General features: G+C 42.7%; 3 protein-coding genes across 4 annotated transcripts; 1 reads left to right on the top strand and 2 right to left on the bottom strand.

Annotated features, from left to right (window-relative positions):
- The first annotated feature begins 510 nt into the window (after window positions 1-510).
- Window positions 511-7,160, top strand: LOC141804121 (phospholipid scramblase family member 5). The gene is made up of 8 exons (XM_074688398.1): window positions 511-643; window positions 2,188-2,545; window positions 2,627-2,704; window positions 2,807-2,999; window positions 5,232-5,343; window positions 5,440-5,539; window positions 6,031-6,089; window positions 6,194-7,160. The coding sequence occupies exons 1-8, from the start codon at window positions 641-643 to the stop codon at window positions 6,218-6,220; spliced, it is 930 nt and encodes a 309-aa protein (XP_074544499.1). The 5' UTR covers window positions 511-640; the 3' UTR covers window positions 6,221-7,160.
- Window positions 7,161-7,294: 134 nt separating this feature from the next.
- On the bottom strand, window positions 7,295-10,895 carry eif4e2 (eukaryotic translation initiation factor 4E family member 2). Of its 2 annotated transcripts, none has more exons than XM_074688400.1 (8): window positions 10,766-10,895; window positions 9,784-9,895; window positions 9,570-9,704; window positions 9,276-9,380; window positions 9,032-9,184; window positions 8,807-8,947; window positions 8,330-8,405; window positions 7,295-8,234 (listed from the first exon to the last, which is right to left on the bottom strand). In XM_074688400.1, the coding sequence occupies exons 1-7, from the start codon at window positions 10,783-10,785 to the stop codon at window positions 8,370-8,372; spliced, it is 702 nt and encodes a 233-aa protein (XP_074544501.1). In that variant the 5' UTR covers window positions 10,786-10,895; the 3' UTR covers window positions 7,295-8,234; window positions 8,330-8,369. The 2 variants fall into 2 exon arrangements, with proteins under 2 accessions (XP_074544501.1, XP_074544500.1); XM_074688399.1 differs by having other exon boundaries at window positions 8,811-8,947.
- A 117-nt stretch (window positions 10,896-11,012) lies between these two features.
- On the bottom strand, window positions 11,013-18,925 carry capn10 (calpain 10). The gene is made up of 13 exons (XM_074688397.1): window positions 18,618-18,925; window positions 18,041-18,281; window positions 17,491-17,622; window positions 17,142-17,338; window positions 16,815-17,044; window positions 16,483-16,624; window positions 16,122-16,288; window positions 15,769-16,025; window positions 15,487-15,689; window positions 14,660-14,915; window positions 13,930-14,123; window positions 12,583-12,628; window positions 11,013-12,076 (listed from the first exon to the last, which is right to left on the bottom strand). The coding sequence occupies exons 2-13, from the start codon at window positions 18,188-18,190 to the stop codon at window positions 12,047-12,049; spliced, it is 2,004 nt and encodes a 667-aa protein (XP_074544498.1). The 5' UTR covers window positions 18,191-18,281; window positions 18,618-18,925; the 3' UTR covers window positions 11,013-12,046.
- Between the last annotated feature and the right edge of the window lie 10 nt (window positions 18,926-18,935).

Below are 18,935 nucleotides of genomic sequence, written 5' to 3'. Positions count from 1 at the left end.
CAATCACACCTTTATGAAAAGTAATACGAACATTGTGAAAAAAATTTTTTGAAGAGGTTAAAAAACTTATTTCAACTGCTGTAACATCTGTCACTGGTCCTTTAATTTTTCTAATTGTTCTCACTTACTTGCTGTTCCAACTGAAAAACTTAAATAAAAAAAGAAGCAGTTCCTGTTTGATGTCCTTTTAAAGACACACAGCGAGCACCGACACCCTCCAGACTCCCTGAAACACACAGACCTGAAACATGGACCCCCACCTCGAGAGCAGGATTTCAATTACATGGCTGAGCGCTGCTTTTCTGAGCCGACAAAAGGCAGATCTGGCTGGTTGGGATGGAAACAGAGTCAGGGGCTGAGGAGGCTCTCCAGACACACACACACACACACACACACACACACACACACACACACACACACACACACACACACACACACACACACACACACACACACACTCACACACACACACACACACACACACACACACACACAGAGTGAACATTCTCACAAACAGACAGAGGTGTTCAGGATGTTTGTGCTCCACTCCTCTCCATGAAGACTTCAGGATGTTTGGTAGCTCTTCACTTCCTCACAGATGAGCTTTGGAGTCTAAGACGCGCCTGGACTTTAACCACTGATGGTAAGAGACTTTGAATGCTACTTTTTTGTCTGTACTCTGCTGTTTTTGGAATAAGAAAGGTCAATGATGCACAGATTATATTTGGGAACACTGCCTGATCCCTCTTTGTTGTGGAGTGTTGACGTGTTGTGTGAATCCTGACTTTGTAAGTCTAGAGTGTGTCGAATACAAATTGGTTGAAGGCTGGCTGTTACTGATGATTTAAAGAGTTTTAAGAAGACAAGATGTTTTGTTCCTCTTATTCCCATAGACCTGTCTGAACCTGCTAACATTACCTGTGTGGTTAGTTCTTTATTACTAAGTTAACTCTAAAGTGGGCACTTCAGTTGGATTATAAAATTGTTTTTATTGTAGGAATGACTATTGAGTTTAAAATTAATTACCAAATCAACTTTATTTTAAGTTTTTAGAACCTAAAAAAGGCTCATGAAATAATTCCAAGAGGTAATGATCCTTAAAGGTCCCATATTCTGCTCCTTTTCTGCAGTTTAATATGGATCATTGATGTCTTCATGAAATGGTAGTAACATGTTTTGATCCAAAAAGCCAATAAATCAAGCACAGCAGCATTGTTTCCAGGCTCTCATAGCCCCTCTGTTCAGAACGCTCTGATTTAGTGGGCGTGGCCTTCATATGTAAATGAGCCACCGCTGATACCGTCCCACTCTTCCACATCACTGAGAGCGGCGCCGAGTCCACAATGTTTAGAAAACAGCGAAGCTCGTTTACTGTAACATTACAGGCTGAAACAACAGGCTAACTGCAGCTAAAGTTAGCATCCTGAAGCTAACACAGAGACAGGGGGACACAAGGAAAAGCTCTTACATCTGCTTCACAGTACACAGCATTTAAAATACTGACATTTCCAGGGTCCGAGGTTTGTTGGCGGATGGTTGGTAATGCGCCTGGATTCAGGACCAATCTATTCGCTAGCCCTCTGTTGTACTGTCTAAAGTTGGAAAAGCAGTCGGCCGTGAAGTGACTAGCACACACATGCACAGTTTTACTGAGTGTAGCTGGCACATTTCCTTGATAAATGAACTCTAGCCACTTAGTCTTGTCTTCTTCCGAGATGGGAAGCTTGTGCATGGAACTATGTGGCTGTTTACAGCCAAAAACAGAGCAGTGATGGCTCTTCAACTTTGGTGTTCCCCTCCCCACTGCTGGAGAGAAATCTCTCTAGCAGTGGGCAGGTCAGACTTGCTCCTGATTGGTCAAAAAAAGGGAATCGCTGATGTCGTCAAATCCCCAAAATCCAAACAGCTCGTTTCAGGTCAGGATTTTACATTCACAAGCTCTACTAAGTACAGGTTTTTTCATTAAATATCACATTTTGTGGGCTTGGAGGAAAGCCAAAGACCCACAATTTTTACTAAAAGAATAAACTGATTTTTACACAATATGGGACCTTTAAAACTAGAAGCAGATCTGACAGTTGGCCAGGACTAGTCCTACAGTAAAAACAGGAACCAGACCCCTGGTTTGACCCACAGTCTTGATGCTTCTATCTGTTCAAATATTTCTAACAATCAGATATATTTCAGTTTGGTGTCATGACAGCTGTGACCAATCAGCCTCTTCCTTTTGGTGGACTGGAGCGGGAGAAACACATCCAGATGATCTTTAGAGCTTTCCAGAACCGCTGTGGGCCATCCTGTGAGTGCCACACTCACTTACCTGGACCCAGACCTCACCGGCCCCCTCCTGACTGGGGATCTGATGAGCAGACATCAGCTCTCACTCCTGGAAGAAAGGTGGAGAACATCTTCCTTATTCAGCCATCTGCAAAAGTGAACAGACCAGGGGTGGAGGAGCAGCCAGGTGGTGTGGTGGGATCAAACTTCATGTCTGTGCTGGAAACAGTCAGTCAGATACACATCACTGCCAGGCCAGAGCTGCAAGGTGTGTGGACTGGATCGCTTTTCAGGTTTTTTATGTTCACAGATTTGCAGACTTTGATAAAATAGCTCTTCGTCATTGCAGGTCCACAGTGTATTCCCAGGAGAGTCTACAGCATCACAACAGGCGGCAGCAGGTCACAGTTATTTGTGGCTGTAGAAGGTACCGGTCTCTATTCAGCTACATGTGTTCAGTCTGTAGTGTAACAGTGAGTATGTTTGCAGAGCATTTTCTCAGTCTCTCATGATTTCTCTTTCTTGCCAGAGAGTTCTTGCGTGTGCCTCCAGTGTTGTGGTCCAGCTCGGGCCTGTACCCTGCAAGGCTTTGACTGCCAGGGCCGCCAGGTCTTTTATTTTGAAAAACCCTTAAGACTGGACGCCTGCTGCTTTGGCTGCTGCCTGATGGAGATAAGAGCATACGCACCTCAAACACATCTCATTGGCTCTGTGCATCAGAGGTTAGACTCACTAAATCTGTACTGTACTGTTTCTTTTCATGAACAGGAGGAGAAAAGTTTATATTTGTGTGAATTATGATTTGGAGCAACACTGATTTTGAAGGATATTCTATTTCATATGATGTATTTTTCCATAAATCACAGGAGAAATTATATTTTTATCTTTGATCTCTTTACCTCTAAGATCAAGCATACCAAACTGATCCTCAAATAAATAAACAAGAGGCATGTAATATCACCATAAAAGTATTCCTAACCCAGTTTTTTGTCCTCAAGAAAAAGTTACTCCGCATGAATGTCAGGGCTGTCAAGCAAAAGAGTAGCTGGTAAATAGAATAGAATAGAATAGAATAGAATACAATAAAATAGAACATCATTGTCATTGTAACAAGTACAATAAAATTAAAGTCACAGCAGCAATCAAGAAAACAAAAGTAAGAAAGTGTATAGAAAGTGCAAAAAGGTCCATAAGAAAATAGATGCTGACAGCTTGTCCATCATTGTCCAGTTCAGCCAGCCTCCACCTCCACAGGGTCCAGGACTGAGCTTCTTCAGCAGTCTGTTCAGTCTCTGTCTCCTGGATCCTGTCTGCTCACAGCAGGTGAAGCTCTTTCAATGTGGCGTTGGTGTCTGATGTTAGCTCTGTTAGCCATGTCTGTGAATAGCATGATGCTACTCTGCCCGCTGGTATCCCCTCTGTTGCTGGGTTAGCACAGCTAGCTCGTCCATCTTTTTGGAGATAGATCTTACGTTCCCAATAACGATGGATGGAAGGACAGGTCCACGTCGTCACTTCTTAGCTCACGCCTGAGAACCAGCACGTCGTCCTTACCTCCTTCTCCTCACCTTGTGGGGAAACATCAGGCCCTGCACCAGTTAGCATTGACATGCTACAGGCTGCTAACAGCTGAGTTCACATGTAAACAATGCAGCCATGGTTACACATAGGATCTCCAGACAAACACAGGGGAAAAAGTAGTAAAAATATCACGGAAGCCACAAAAAGTTTGGTGTCCATGACCAAAAAATGAGCCATACAAAGTGATGATCCACTCCAAATACAAAAATTACAAAAAAGAGACGAAATATTACAAGAGACGAACAAAGAGGATGGAGCTGCTGCAAAAGGCAGCCATAGCCATTAGGGCGGCGCCTAGCAACCCTGCAACCCCAAATAAGCTTAAAATAGCTTTTGACATTTCTGTGTGCTTCCTCATGAGATTTCCAGGTGGCTATTGATGCCACGAGTTCAAAGATATAGGACCTAGAACTGAACATGGGGTACACCACAATCAGTTTTATACCTCCAAGAACACTGATCCATGTTGACTAAAATTTTATATTTTTTTATGACACAGTTTGAACCAGTTACCATCGGAACAAACACAAAAAAATGTATATACAAGAGTGAAATCAAACTTTGCTGTGTTTGTTTCAGTCACACAAGCTATCCCAGTGCTGTAGGGAAAAACATTATAGTTTTACTTACATTTTTTTAGTTGGGTATTCATGTGCATGAAACTTCATAACCCCATGACTCCCATTAACAGAGTACAACACAAGCAATTTGAATACGCTACATTCTCAGACTGGATGATTTTTTCCATATCACTCTCAGCCACTGGCTACTCTCAGCCACTGAAAAAGCCTTGGACTTGTCTGTAAATAGCAGCGAGATCCTCTACAGCTCCACCCAGCTGGGTGTAGTCTAAACCTGGAAGAGTCTGAACTCACTAAACAGCTGTCTGCACAGAGACAAACCAACAGAGCTGCTCTGGGCTCGAGGGAAGGAATGTGGCATCTTTCCTAATGGGAATGTCGGCTAATGGTAGACACAGCAAACCAAAATACTCCCTTCACCATGTGGCCTGAATCTGACTCCAGGGTTAGCCGATGTGTCTTTGTGTTTCAAATTTAGAGTTCTCCATGAAGTCCAATTACGGCTGACCTGGCAGTGGTTTGGGTGGCTAGAGATCTACTTGGTATAAATATTCTCTCAGTTGTGCTGGAATAAAGCGTGCCCCAGTTTGAACTCCTCCAACACCAAGCCAACAATGGTTTTGGTGCTGCAGAATCATGACAGCTGAAAATGTGATCAACCGAGCATCAAGGCCAGGCTGCGTGAGTGTGAGTGTGAGGAACTGGACGGAGTATCAGATAGGTTGCTTACTGTGTTATTGCATGATTATGTAAGGAACTATATTGAGCAGCTGCTGTGTGTTGGCTGATCAGGTGGAGCATGTTCACTCCTCTGCTCGAGGTGTGCGATCCAGACGGGGCATCCAGCTTGAGGATCCATGGCTCGTGCTGTCCAACCCGCTGCTTTTCCAACCAGCAGTTCCAGGTTGGACTATTAACAAATCAATGAATAAAAGAAGTGTGTCTTACAGAGTGTCCATTAAGTAGTTTTGTTTTATTTGTTTTTTCTAATCAAACACAGATTGTCTCCAACGTTGGTGAGAAAATAGGCACAATATGGAAGAAATGGCTGGGCGTCAATGAGGAACGCAACATGGACCATGAGCATTTTGGGTTAGAGGGTGAGTAATAACTCAATCTTGCATGCTTCTAAGGTCAAAACCAGGCCTAGTCAGATTGTACAAACACAACATAAATAACACAACACTGTCTATAGGGATGGGCACCAAATTAGGTACTTTTTTAGGTACCAATTGAATTATTTCAAAAGTACCAGGTATCAATTCGTGTTGAGTCAAAAGGTACCATGTTTAGGTACCTAAACGCATCCTTATGACTGTGAGGGAGTGGGAGAGTAGGCGATTTTCCATGCTGGACATGAACACAGCATTTCAAGGTTATATATTGAAGAAAAAATATGTTAAATTGTTAAAAATATATATTCTATAATTGAACAAAAAGATTTCTTACCACAAAAAGTACAGAAAATTGGTACCGTTTAGTGCCGATACCAATTCCCAGGTACTGGGCATCAGTACTGTATTGTTTCAAATGTGTAAGGTACCCATCCCTAACTGTATATCTCTCTGATTTGTTGTTTTCACCCTCCTAGTGCCACCAACTATGGAATCACACACCAAGCTACTGCTGCTAGCTGCTACTTTCTTGTTGGTAAGCTAACAAATTCCCCAACCCCACTTTCACAGCACCATGAAACCAGACCTGTCATTAAATCGCTGAAATAAACTAATGAATTTCTATTGTTTCCTCAACAGAATCACATGTTCTTTGAAATGAGCTGATCTAGCTGTAGAGAGGGATCGACATCATTTATGACAAACAAATGAAGCTAACCAGTTGGGTCGCTATCACTAATAGCAGCATGGACAGGATTCAGTTTCAACCAATCAGGACTTCTGTGCTGAGAAATGAATCCTGTGAACTGTTACAAAAAACAGCAGATCCCCTTTTCTATTCAACGTGTTGATCAGACTCAAATCTCCTCAGATCCCTTAGTGGTACAGTTTCATAGCATCATGTTTTATGCCCGGTATTTAACCTTTGTTTTTTGCATTTGATGAACAGCTTATTTCATTAATTATTGCATCTTCTTAAGGGCTGAACTTAAAGATGCTATGAGGAGGATCTGTTTTAATTGCTCTCACTCGCCACCTTGTGGCCCAGAGTCTTCGCACACTGTCGTTAATTACTTTTAGTGAGGCGTGAGTTTGTTTTGGAATTAATTTTTCTTTGTTCAAGACAACTTCTTACTGGATATAACTGGCCAAGGTAAGGTATCTATCGGTACGGTTTGAAACGTGACATCAAGCAAATGTAGCAGCCAGCTATTTGCTAGCCCGGTACTCTGACATATCTGTAGGCTAAAATGACAACAAGTAAACACTGGACGACCCGAACTGGAAGCTAAGAAGTAGCAATTTATAATCTGTAACCAGTATTATTGGTGCTGATTATCTCAATTTAAAGTGTGGATTACGATCAGGCATATATCTAAGAAACCTTTTTCAAGATCACTTTCTAACTCCTCACAGCCCCTTTAAAAAATATGTTGTTCATAAAATGGGGGTCAAAAGACAGATGGATATGAAACTTGTAGATTCAAAAGGAGAGCCTACAAACCAGTGACTGACTTTTATCTGGAGCTATTCTCCTTTTTTTACACATTCTTTTATCACCAACATTTATAAATCAAATAAGAGACACCAATCTAGCTTTAGCAGCAGATGCATATTTGACATTTATTGCTATAATCCATCAGGTGTACACCCAGCAGTGTTGCTTCACTTCTGACATACACTTGCACCCATCGCCACACCACCAAATAAGGGCAGCAATACAGTTTTTCAACAAACTGTTTCCTCTCTTAATGTGGTTCCAAAAATGCTCCCGAGGAATTAATAAAAACTGACCCAGGGCCCAGTTTCATTTCTGAAAAATGGAAAAGGAGTGTAGGTCACTGTTTTAGGACTTCTGTACACCTTTGTTGAGGACATTAAAGCGGAGCCCATCCCTTGGATTCCGTAAAGGCAGGGAATAAAGACAAAAGAGGGAAAAACTGGTTTGGGTTGGGCTCTTGGCCAGGCACAGTGATTTAGGCAGCTTGGCAGTCCATTCTGAAGATGCCGATTATAAAACCCCCTGCCCAACACGGGATGGTCTTCATCCTTTGAAACTGAAATTCCAGATCAAAGATGGAGAATCACAGTTGATTCAGATGAGTGATCTTTGAAGTGGTCTGTATTTACAAATATATCATACACAATAATAGTAATCTTTCTAGTTGGAAATGTCCAGAGGAACTGTAGTTAAAATACAGCACTGTAATAAAATAACATCTACCTGCAACCCTGTTTGAGTCCCAATGAAACAAGTTCAACACAAACACATTTAAACAGCAGAGAGTGTGATGTTTTGTTAAGCAGTAAAATCTAGTAGCAGATTGTTGGGTTTTTGTCAAGTACACTTTGTTAACAGCTAATGACCAGATCAGCAAAAAAGTCACTTGACCTCCCTCAGGGGGGGCAGTAAATATGATGTTACAAACTGCATAAAAATAATAAAACAAAATAAAAAAAAAATTTGAGGCTTTTTTCCATCTCTGGTTGATTAAAAATAACGCATGTTTCTGTCTTCGGCATGGTTCAGTGTTCAGTTGACAGGCTCTTCGGTTCATTTCCAATTTGACACAGAGGATGAACGGTCTTCTGATCCTGTCTTCATGTCACACTACCTCGGTCCACACAGAGGTTTCTTTCCTGGACATGGCAGACCCCAGCGCATCATCTATACACACACCTACGCACCATGAGCAGAAACAGTTCTCATTAGCATCTGAGAAAGTGCAGAAACAAACTCATTACATTGAAAGCTAATGCTATAATGGCTCTTACTCTTCCAGAGGTTTTCTGTGCGAGGGGCTAACGTCCGCCGCTAGCATTCACCAGACCATGGAAGTCTTCCCAGGCTCTGCAAGCAAAGACGGATGCAGTATTTCACAGTAAAAAAAACTTATTGAACAGATACTTATACCTTTGGAAATGAGGAATCACAACTTCAACATTAATCATCTTAAAAAACTAAAACTAATGCCAAAGAAAAACAAAATGGCTTATTATTCCAATTAAATGTTACAATACACTGAAAATGATCATTTACTGGAGCCAATGGTCAACTTATCAAGTATTTTTCAATTCAAAAGTAAAATAAAATGTGCATTTTTAACAGCATTAAATTGTAAAATAAATCCTTTCAAATTTAATTACTCCACTTTATAAAACAGCATTCATGCAATAAGTCTGAGATCATGCATACATTTATGTGTGAGAGAGGAGAGGGTAAAGAGAAAATAATAAAACAAAGAGACATACATACTTAATGCTGTCTGTATGTGTCTTGTACTCCATGATGGTGTTTGGGGGCAGGTTGAGGACTCTGCGCAGGGTGTCTCTGATGCGGGCAGTGGTTGCCTGGTCACTTGCAGTCTTATTCCATATAGAGATGATGTCCTCCTGCAGAAGTGGAGCAGAGTATTTCTGAGATTACAACAGTAAGTAAGGCATGACTAATGTGAAAACAATTGCACATGATGTTACCTGGAAGCGTACAGACACCACAGCCCCACAGATCTCCTCCCCAACCATGAACTGCTCTCCAAGCATGGCCAGGATCAGGTTCTCCCAGCACCGAGACGCCAGACCTTTTCTCAGACGGATGATCCACTTACCACCCATCTTATTGGCATCATCCTAAAACCAAATTTTCAGGGTTTCAGGGTGAGATTTTCTTTCTTTCTTGTAGTTTAAAGGGAAACAGATCCAAAAAAAGATCAGTACCAACCTCCCACATTGGCTTTATACCCTCCTTGAAGAGGTGGAAGTCACTATGGCCCGTAAGATCGCCTGGCCGTATCATGTGGCTATAAAAACGCCAGAACTGTTCCACCTGAAGAAAAGACAAGGATCGTTACATCCACAGATGTAATAGAATGAGTCAGCACGAGCTTGGATTCATAGATTTGATCTGTGTCTGGTTAAAGTGACAAAGCAAAGCAAGAAAAGAAGCTTCTCTTTCTACTGAATGCCGCTACTGTTCTTTATTTACTGTCCGTAAACATCATCAGGGTCAACTTACGGAGGCAAAGCTGCCGATCTGTTTAATATTCTGTTCATAGCTCTGAGTACTGGCTGGTCTCCCTGGGGTGCGTCTGGAGTACCAGAAGGTGTAGTTGTATTGAAGAGGGTGCTCTCCTGCCCCTGGCACCACCATCTGCAGAACAGAAAGACAATGACTAAGTCTTAAATCAGGTTTAATGCTTCAAACACATGTGTCACTCTTTAATATGTACCTTTTTCTTGGCGGTGTTCTGTTCCTTTTCCTCATCTTCAGTTTTTTCCTTCTCACCGTCTTTCGGTGAAACTTGGTCCTGGTCGTGGTCTCCACTGTCATCGTCTTTCAGACTAGAGGTTGAAGGAAGAAGTGGTGAAACGTGTGACAGAATTTCAGTTTACCTGAAAGTCTTTTGACAGTTAACTAATATCCCATATGAAAACAAACATATGAACCCTGTAATATTTCATACCATTATAAGTGAAGTTTTAGAAGTTTGAGTCAACTTTAATGACGCGTTGAGTCTGTAATTTGAGATGCTTTCAGGTGTTTCAGATTGTAATATCAGACTTTTTTCTCAGTGTACTATCCCGAATGTAAGCATTGAAACGTAGACATCAAAAAACTTCAATGACGTTACAATGCATTGTATTGCTGCTTTACATTTCTTAACAACTACCGTGAAAACACTCAGTGAACTGTAAAACTGTTGTTAACCCTGCTGTCGGCATATATACTGTCTGTTAGAGATGCACACGTATAAACGTCCACGTAAACTACAGTGACCGAAGATACACAAAACACACAAAACACACCCCAAACTATCTCTCCATACTTTAGGGCTATGGGACTCCTATTACAGCCGACAGTGCACGCGTCTTTCTCGGCTTCACTACAACGAATACACCGAGGATTTGAGGCCTGTTCGCCTTTCCGCCAGGCTAAGCTAAAGCTATCAACACAACCCACCCCACGTTATAAAACACTGATCAATCTTTTTTGCTACTCCTATTTGGTTTCAGTGCAACAGTATGTGCAGACCTTGCTGCCATGTGGTTTATAACCGTACACAGAGCATGCAGGACCATGCAATAAAACTGACACACCTCTCTTTCAACACGCAACAGCCTTCATTAATGCTATCGTCCCCCGTGTATTTGCAGTCACGACGGGGAGCCCACTCTCTGGCTGAAATTCCACAGAAATGTTTGATTACTCACGCGTCAAATTTGTTGTTCATTATTTTCTAGGTGTTAGTCTTTCAGAGTCCAACCACTGCCTCCTGAATTCCGCAGGAACGGCGGCGCGCACTGTACGTGTACGCGCACGCAGTGTTTTTAGTCATGATAAATGAACGTGCAGGAGCTCATGTGTGACAAACCGTGACACAGCGTTCCTCAATGCATTCTCCATGCTCAGTGCAAACATTCATGGCAAAAATCACATTAGCACTAAGTTGTGTTAAAACATTGTTTAATCAGATCCTATACAGCTGGTCCCACGCATCATAAATACAGTACAGTACCGCTCCAAAGTTAATTATAGCTTAGTAAGAGTCTCTGTTAACACTGGCTCAAATGAATTATCAGAAACCCGGTGACTTCCCCTCACAGACATGGTTGCTAGTGGGCGGACACACACCACCAACACAAAAAGGACTGGCAGCTCCTTCATATGAACCGACCTTCTCTGATGTGCCGCATCCCCCCTTTCATCCCTTCATCTGCCCGCTTGTCATCTGGTCCGGCGGCAACTTTAAACAGCGGCTCTGTTCAGGTCCGAGCAGAGCTGTGGACCAAGCCGGGGGGACAATAAGGGAGCTGTGAGGCGAGGATGGAGTCAGGAAATGATTGGACTACTTAAGTTTGAGCCTGATTTTGGTTCAATTGTGAGAGAATGAGAAACAGACGAATTCTCGAGGCTGGGTGAAGAGCAGAGTGCTTACAGGGGGGTTGGTGGGGGACAAGAGGACACCTCTGGCATGGTATGGCACGGTATGGTGTGGTGTGGTTTGGTTGGCTCTGCTGTCGGGGGACCATCCCCTCGCCCTTGCCCCCTGTGCCTCTGTGGGGACCTTCATGAGAGGGCCCTTTGTTCAGGGCCGGCAGGCGCACCAGTGAGTGAATGAGCAAGAGCAGCAGCGGCCCTCTTCAATGGTGGCTGTTTGTTTACACCAGCCAGTCCCGTCATACTTCATTAGCAGCCCAGCCCACCGACAACCTCTGATGTCCTAATCGCCGATGAGTGTGTGGCTGCCCATCAGCCCTGAGCCTCAGCAGTTTAGGATAAAGGGGTTTCCAGGATTCCCGACACACACATTCCCACTAGATCTGCCTGACTGTGTCCTCCACCTCTGACAATACACTTCCAGTACATACACATACATGTACACACACATGGCTTCTCGGTTTGGGTGGACAGGGGAGCAGGATCTTTCATCATGGGCCAAGAGGCACAAGGAGGTGAGCCGACGTCACTGGAGCAGCAACAGTCCCAGAGAACTAGCTCTGCATCACAGAGATGTGAGAGATCTGCCGACAGCAGCACACAACAGACAGACAGAGCGATTATTGAGAGCAGCCATCTTCTAACTACAATCACAAACTTAGAAACAGTAAATACGAGTTAAACAAAATAACACAAATAAAACAGAATTTGAGGCTCTTTAAAATCATTGACACTGACACAGTCTCAAAGAGTCACAATTAGTGTTATGTGATCAAAAGTATAAAACAATACTTCTACCTGGAAACCACAGAATCAACACAAATAAACGCATCAAGTTATCCATTCAATTTTCAGCAGGTTTTTCTTTTGTTGTTGTTGTAATCATATTTTAAAACATGAACTAAAGGTTATGTCCTAATCTGTATTTAGGCCTCAGTGTTAAATATTTACCATTTTACCTCCTCTTCTTAATGTGTAACATTTTCTATATGAATTAATCATCAGGTCTGTTTATTTTTATTCAGCATTCACGTCTTTTTAAAATCCACATAGACCCAACACAACCAATGAGTTTCACCACTGAACTGACCTCCTGAATGGCTCTTCCAAGCATTTCCTGGCTTTTCACCACTTTCCTGAAAGATACAGTCATTATTACTTCTCCGTACAACAATACAATACACACTCACCGGCCACTTTATTAGGTACATCTTGCTGGTACCGGTTTGGACCCCCTTTTGCCTTCAGAGCTGCCTTAATCCTTCATGGCATAGATTCAACAAGGTCCTGGAAACATTCCTCAGAGAGTTTGGTCCATATTGACATGATAGCATCACACAGTTGCTGCAGATTTGTCGGCTGAACATCCATGATGAGAATCTCCCGTTCCACCACATCCCAAAGGTGCTCTATTGGATTGAGATCTGGGGACTGTGGAGGCCGTTGGAGTACAGGGAACTCATTGTCATGTTGAAGAAACCAGTCTGAGATGATTCCAGCTTTATGACATGGAGCGTTATCCTGCTGGAAGTAGCCATCAGAAGATGGGTACACTGTGCTCATGAAGGGATGGACATGGTCAGCAACAATACTCAGGTAGGCTGTGGACTTTAAACCATGCTCAGTTGGTACTAAGGGGCCCAAAGTGAGCCAAGAAAATGTCCCCACACCATTACACCAGCAGCAGCAGCCTGAACCGTTGATACAAAGCAGGATGGATCCATGCTTTCATGTTGTTGAAGCCAAATTCTGACCCTACCATCTGAATGTGGAGCAGAAATCCAGACTCATCAGACCAGGCAACGTTTTTCCAATCTTCTATTGCCCAGTTTTGGTGTTGCTGTGTGAATTGTAGCCTCAGTTTCCTGTTCTTAGCTGACTAGAGGGTCACCCGGTGTGGTCTTCTGCTGCTGTAGCCCATCTGCCTCAAGGTTGGACGTGTTGTGCGTTCAGAGATGCTCTTCTGCAGACCTCGGTTGTAACCAGTGGTTATTTGAGTTACTGTTGTCTTTCTATCAGCTCCAACCAGTCTGTCCATTCTCCTCTGACCTCTGACATCAACAAGGCATTTTGTCCCACAGAACTGCCGCTCACTGGATATTTTCTCTTTTTGGGACCATTCTCTGTAAACCCTAGAGATGGTTGTGGGTTAAAATCCCAGTAGATCAGCAGTTTCTGAAATACTCAGACCAACAACCATGCCACGTTCAAAGTCCCTTAAATCACCTTTCTTCATCATTCTGATGCTCGGTTTGAACTGCAGCAGATCATCTTGACCATGTCTACATGCATAGATGCATTAAGTTGCAGCCATGTGATTGGCTGATTGGAAATGTGCGTTAACGAGCAGTTGGACCTTATAAACCTGTACCTATTAAAGTGGCCGGTGAGTGTATGTTCACTTTTTGAATGACTGACACAAAAGAACAGAACCTACCTGTGTATTTTTCGAGCGAGGCTGAGGGTGAATTCTGCTGAGCAGTCAGGCTGATAGGTAGACGGCACGATGGTGTAAGTCCCAGCAGACAGACGACAGGACAGACTGACGTCCTGGGTGTAGCAGTGAGGGACGCAGCTGGCCACAGGGTCCTTGTCTCTGGGAAGTGTCTGCTCAGGCGCAGCTTCAGGTACCTGGAGACAGAATAGAGCAGACAGTGCACAGTCAAAGCAGCTTCTTCTTTAAAGCTGTGGTAGAGTTTTAGGGTTTACATTCCCTCAGAATTCTGAACTGAAAAAGTTTGGTTCTTAAACATCTGAGTTATTTACCAATATTGAACAGTTTATTTTGTAAATGTGAGTTTAGTTTTTATCATCTGCTCTTGTAAGTTGGGTGATTATCAGTCTTTAATTTTGTTCAGACAAACAGTTCCAACATTTATACATAAATGATGAGGATGATATTTGACAACTAAAAAAAAATCTAACAAATGTATGTTTCGTCATTTTTCAAGGAGTTTTCCAGTCTTCAGTGTAAAATATCTTTTCAAACACAAAAGCTGTCAGCAAGTTTCAAGCTTCCTCAAACACCTAATGGCCAAACATAGGGTGGCCATTACAAATATAACACCATGTGCGGTCTGTGTATAATAACTGAAGATAAAGTACACAGAGGTTAGTGGCCCAGACCTTTGACTGACAGGTGGGATTTCCTGCCAAGCTTGACTGACCTTGTAAATGTGAAAGCCAATAGGGTGCAGATCAGTGTCAGGGCGGCTCTGGTGCAGGGTAACCCTGACATTAACTCCTGATGTCTCTGCTGACTCAGCACAAACTGTAAAAGGGAAGCTTGGGTTCTGCCAGTGAGACGGGAAGTTCCTGCTTCCTCCAGCCGTTGCTCCCTCCACCCACGAGCCCTGGAAGAAACTGGTCTCCCACTCTCCATCGGTAATTAAGGGCAGTGAAGGTGCTGGGCTTTTCAGGGCACTAAGAGGAACATCCACATTGATACATCATGAATCATTTCATTCATTCTGGTAGTGCTGTAAATTTGAAAACAGTGATAAAACTACACACAGTGAAACAAAGATCAAGTGGAAAATATTTCTTTAAAAAGTTTTCTAAAAAACAAGGATGAAACATTTAATGAATGATTCTTTGAGGATGTTATTGAAAATGACCAGCAGGTGTCACTGTATACTTACTGTTATTCATTTATACGGGAAACCATGAACACATAGTGTGTGAGCACAAATCCATAAACAGTAACAATGCCTGAAAATCCTCTACATTTCCTTATGTGTTCATTAAAGTTGCACAATTTTAATGTTTCCTAGTTAGACAGGACTCAGTTTTAACATCTCATTAAGTCTTAGAAATATGTTCTGTTAATTTCTGTATCTTATTGATTTTCTTTTTGAGATCAATAGTATGATTTACTTTGTTTCTTTTCTTCACTACTTGAGTCATTGAATTTGATCGTTGCTGCATGTTTTTTAAAGCCTCTTTTCAATGACACAAGGAGCTTGCTGTTCCTCATTTTTTAAATTTTGCTCACCAAAGGGAAGTGGAAGAAGAAGCAAAGACCCTGATAAGGAAGCGGGCCTCGGCTCCTGGCTGGTAGGTGCTTGGGATCAGCAGGTAGTATCCTGGCTCCAGCTGCCCATGCAGAACCACCTCTCTGTCATAGGCATGGCAGTGAGTCGAAGCACATGGGGGTTTGTTCAACGTACGGCTCAGACTGAAACGCTTCTTCTCCACCTGGAAGCAAACAAAACACATCGGTTTGTCAAAATGGAAAGAAAACAAGTCTATGCTTTGAACAACTGATGGCACAAACCTTCCACATGTGCAGAGCTATAGCCTGGTAATGCTGGTGCTTTGTGTTATCGCCACTCCCCCGTGGCGTTTGTGCGTATTTCTCCGTATGTCTCCATTTTCTATGCTGAAGCAAAGATACTAGCACCTCTCCTCTCTCACACACTTTAAGCCAATACTTTGGGTTGCTGCTGTAGCTGCTGCTGTTTCGGCTGCCACCTGCAGAGTGACCTTTCAACCACCGGCCAGCCATCTGATGCTTATGACTCAGCAGATTTCCTGCCAGAGTGGAGAGGATGAATAAAGGGCATTACAGAAGTTAAAGCCTGAGTTTTGAGTGTCAAATAAAAGTCTTAAGAAAATGCCAGGACTTACCAGTATAGATACTTTTAAGATGGCCATCTTCAGTGATGGGATAGCCTATAGTGACATCATCAAACTGGGACATGAATTCAGTCTCATCCAACCAAAACTCACCCTCAGCCACTCGAGATTGCAGATCTGAAGCAGAGACCTTGTCGACAGAACTCCAACCAGCACCACTGCAGAAACAGAAGAAGACTGAGTGGAAACCCTTTTGTTTTTAATGATTAATTTTACACAGTTTGTTTTCTTTTAATTTTATGAACATTTGACCCAGCATACCCATGTGTAACGTGTCATAATGAGTAGTATATTACAACAGTTTTGAATCACTTCATAATTCCAGAAGGTGGACTTCTGGACACATTCTTACCTCTCTTTCCAGGCCCCTCCCCAGCAGCACCTTCCCCAGGGGTTTCTGATCCTGAGCAGCAGTAATTCACTTCCTATCAATGTCTTCACATCCGACCACTCCATGACACTCAGTGCATGATACTGACCCAGCTCACTGGCACCTGGAACAGTCAGACGGGTCATCATATGATGTAACGCTTCATCAAAGTCACTTGAATGTTTGATAGTTCCAAATTTTCAACATCTGTTGGTAACTGATTCTTCAACAATGTTTGCAAAGCATTTTGTATTTCTAGATTTTGACAAGGGCTCTAAAATTTATGGCTATTGAGTTTCTCTAAACTTCCTTACCTCCAGGGCTGCTGTGAGTGGAGCAGCTTATAGCACACTCATCTTTAACAGAGTGTATAAGGTTCAGGTCCAGCCTTCTCCTCCTGACCTCGTCACTGTCTTGTTCTGGTTTCTGCTCCTCCTCTGACCCCAAGTCTCCCAGACTCCAGCGCTCCGCTAAGCTCCCAGTGAAATCCACCAGAGCCTCAGACACCTGCCCAGCCCACAGCCGTTCGTATGAGCCGTGAAGCCTGAGGAAGAACAACCTTTTCACTCAACCTGTTAAGAATGCAATGCCAAAGAAAGTTTTAACTGATAGACTACAGAGGAAGTTTATGGGCTTCTTACTTGGCATAGGCCTTTTCTAACAGGGCTACCCAAAAAGCAGAGGGTGACAGGCAGCGTGAGAAGCAGAGAGTGGAATTGATACAGGGAAGCCGGTCATCTATGTTTACATTCGTCCAGTGTCCCTGCTGCCAAAAACGAAACTGAAAAGAGCCCCGGTACCTGCTGCCACCCCACTGAGGCTGGTCTGGGAGAAGAACCTACAGAGAGTCACACACCAAGTCAGTACAGCAGTGTGGGACATAAGGCAGGTAACACACTTATAATTAATATTCCAACCAATTTCTATAGAATTTACAGTCTATTATTATATTTTATATATTGAGGTACTGTAGATGGATAGAGGCGCTACCTTATTCAGTAAATGTTTGTTTTTCAGTAAGAAGGTGCAGGCACAGAGAAACCAGCAGTCTCCTAACAAGCCTTGTTTTGCATGACCAAGGTTGATATTTTCCGGGAAGAGAGCTGGAGTCTGACAGAGTTCCTGGAAGCGAAAAAAAGACAGAAATGAGTTCTCTAGTGAGAAAAAACTGAGGAGCTCATTCTTCTCAGAAACTGATCTGCCCCCATAAGTAAACTGCATTTACATAAGTAAAAATGCATTTCAAAAACTTTTTTCTAAGTAAATAAGATTAAAACAAGTTTCATGGGGATTATTTTGCACTTATTTTAAGATAATTCACATACACTTGTAAACATTATACCCCATTTCCACTGTTTCTGTTCAGTAAAAAATGCTGCTGACTTCTACACACTGCACCTTTTAAGCAAACGGCTTAAAGCTGAGACCGTCTATACAGATCTGAGTATGTCACATGAGTAGATGATGAAAGTGATGACAGCGCTAACGCACAAGGAATTTACCCTGGCATCCCCCATTTACCTTTGACACTTTCTCCTACCTGTGGGCGTAGCCAGGTGATGCTTCCCTGCAGCCTGGCAATGGGTGTGGATCTGTCAAAGTAAAGGGAGGTGTCCTCAGGAGGGAAATCTGGGTCCTCAAACAGAGATTCCCCTTCACATTCTGCCTTGCCTTCTTCTTCTTCTTTCATCACTGCTGGTTCTTGTCTACCTGGATTGTACTTTCTGGGTTACCTCAGCCAGCTGTGACATCCTCACTGCCCTCACACACAGCTACTACACCTGAATAGAAAACAAAACAGTAATTGTAAAATAGTCGTGAGGTTTTGTGATTAGTAGATTTGTGGAACAGCCACAAATACAACATTGCTATCCATAAAGAATACGTGGGTGAGGGTTTAACCCTGTTCAGTTGTGATATTATTATATTACTCTTTTCAGCATTAGTTTCAGAAATGTGTTCTGCGGTTATGCCAAAATAAATCCTGACTGTGCAAGTTACACTTCGCTATTTCTTCTGTTTTCATGTCGAAATTGATTTGTGAAGAAATATGGGTTGTGTAATGCTGTTACAAAATACAGAAGCATAGAAATAGTCTTTCTTTATACGTGTCTTACCTTTCTGCGTTATCCAGCATCTTCTCCCCCGTAGGTTCTCTTCTCCATGATAATAACAATGCAGCAGCATGCTAACCGTTAGCTTCTGCTAGCTTGTAATGCACGAAAAAAAGGCTTCTCCGTGTCGTGACATCTCATCATTATTGGAGAAAGCTACTTAATAAAAACGAGGGTTTATAGAGCGTCAATGATATTTTCAAACTCACACTAGAGTATAAAACATAATGCTTCAGTGCCAAAAACAGGTTCAGTCTCTTCCGCTGTGACATCCAGCAGCTCATTCATAGAGTGAATCCTTCCTGTGTAGCCGAACACTTC

This window comes from Halichoeres trimaculatus, unplaced genomic scaffold, assembly GCF_033239565.1.
Source record: "Halichoeres trimaculatus isolate MK-OKI-2021-1 unplaced genomic scaffold, fHalTri1.1 fHalTri1_scaffold_15, whole genome shotgun sequence".
NCBI lineage: Eukaryota > Metazoa > Chordata > Actinopteri > Labriformes > Labridae > Halichoeres > Halichoeres trimaculatus.
This window is presented reverse-complemented; position numbering and strand designations above follow the sequence as displayed.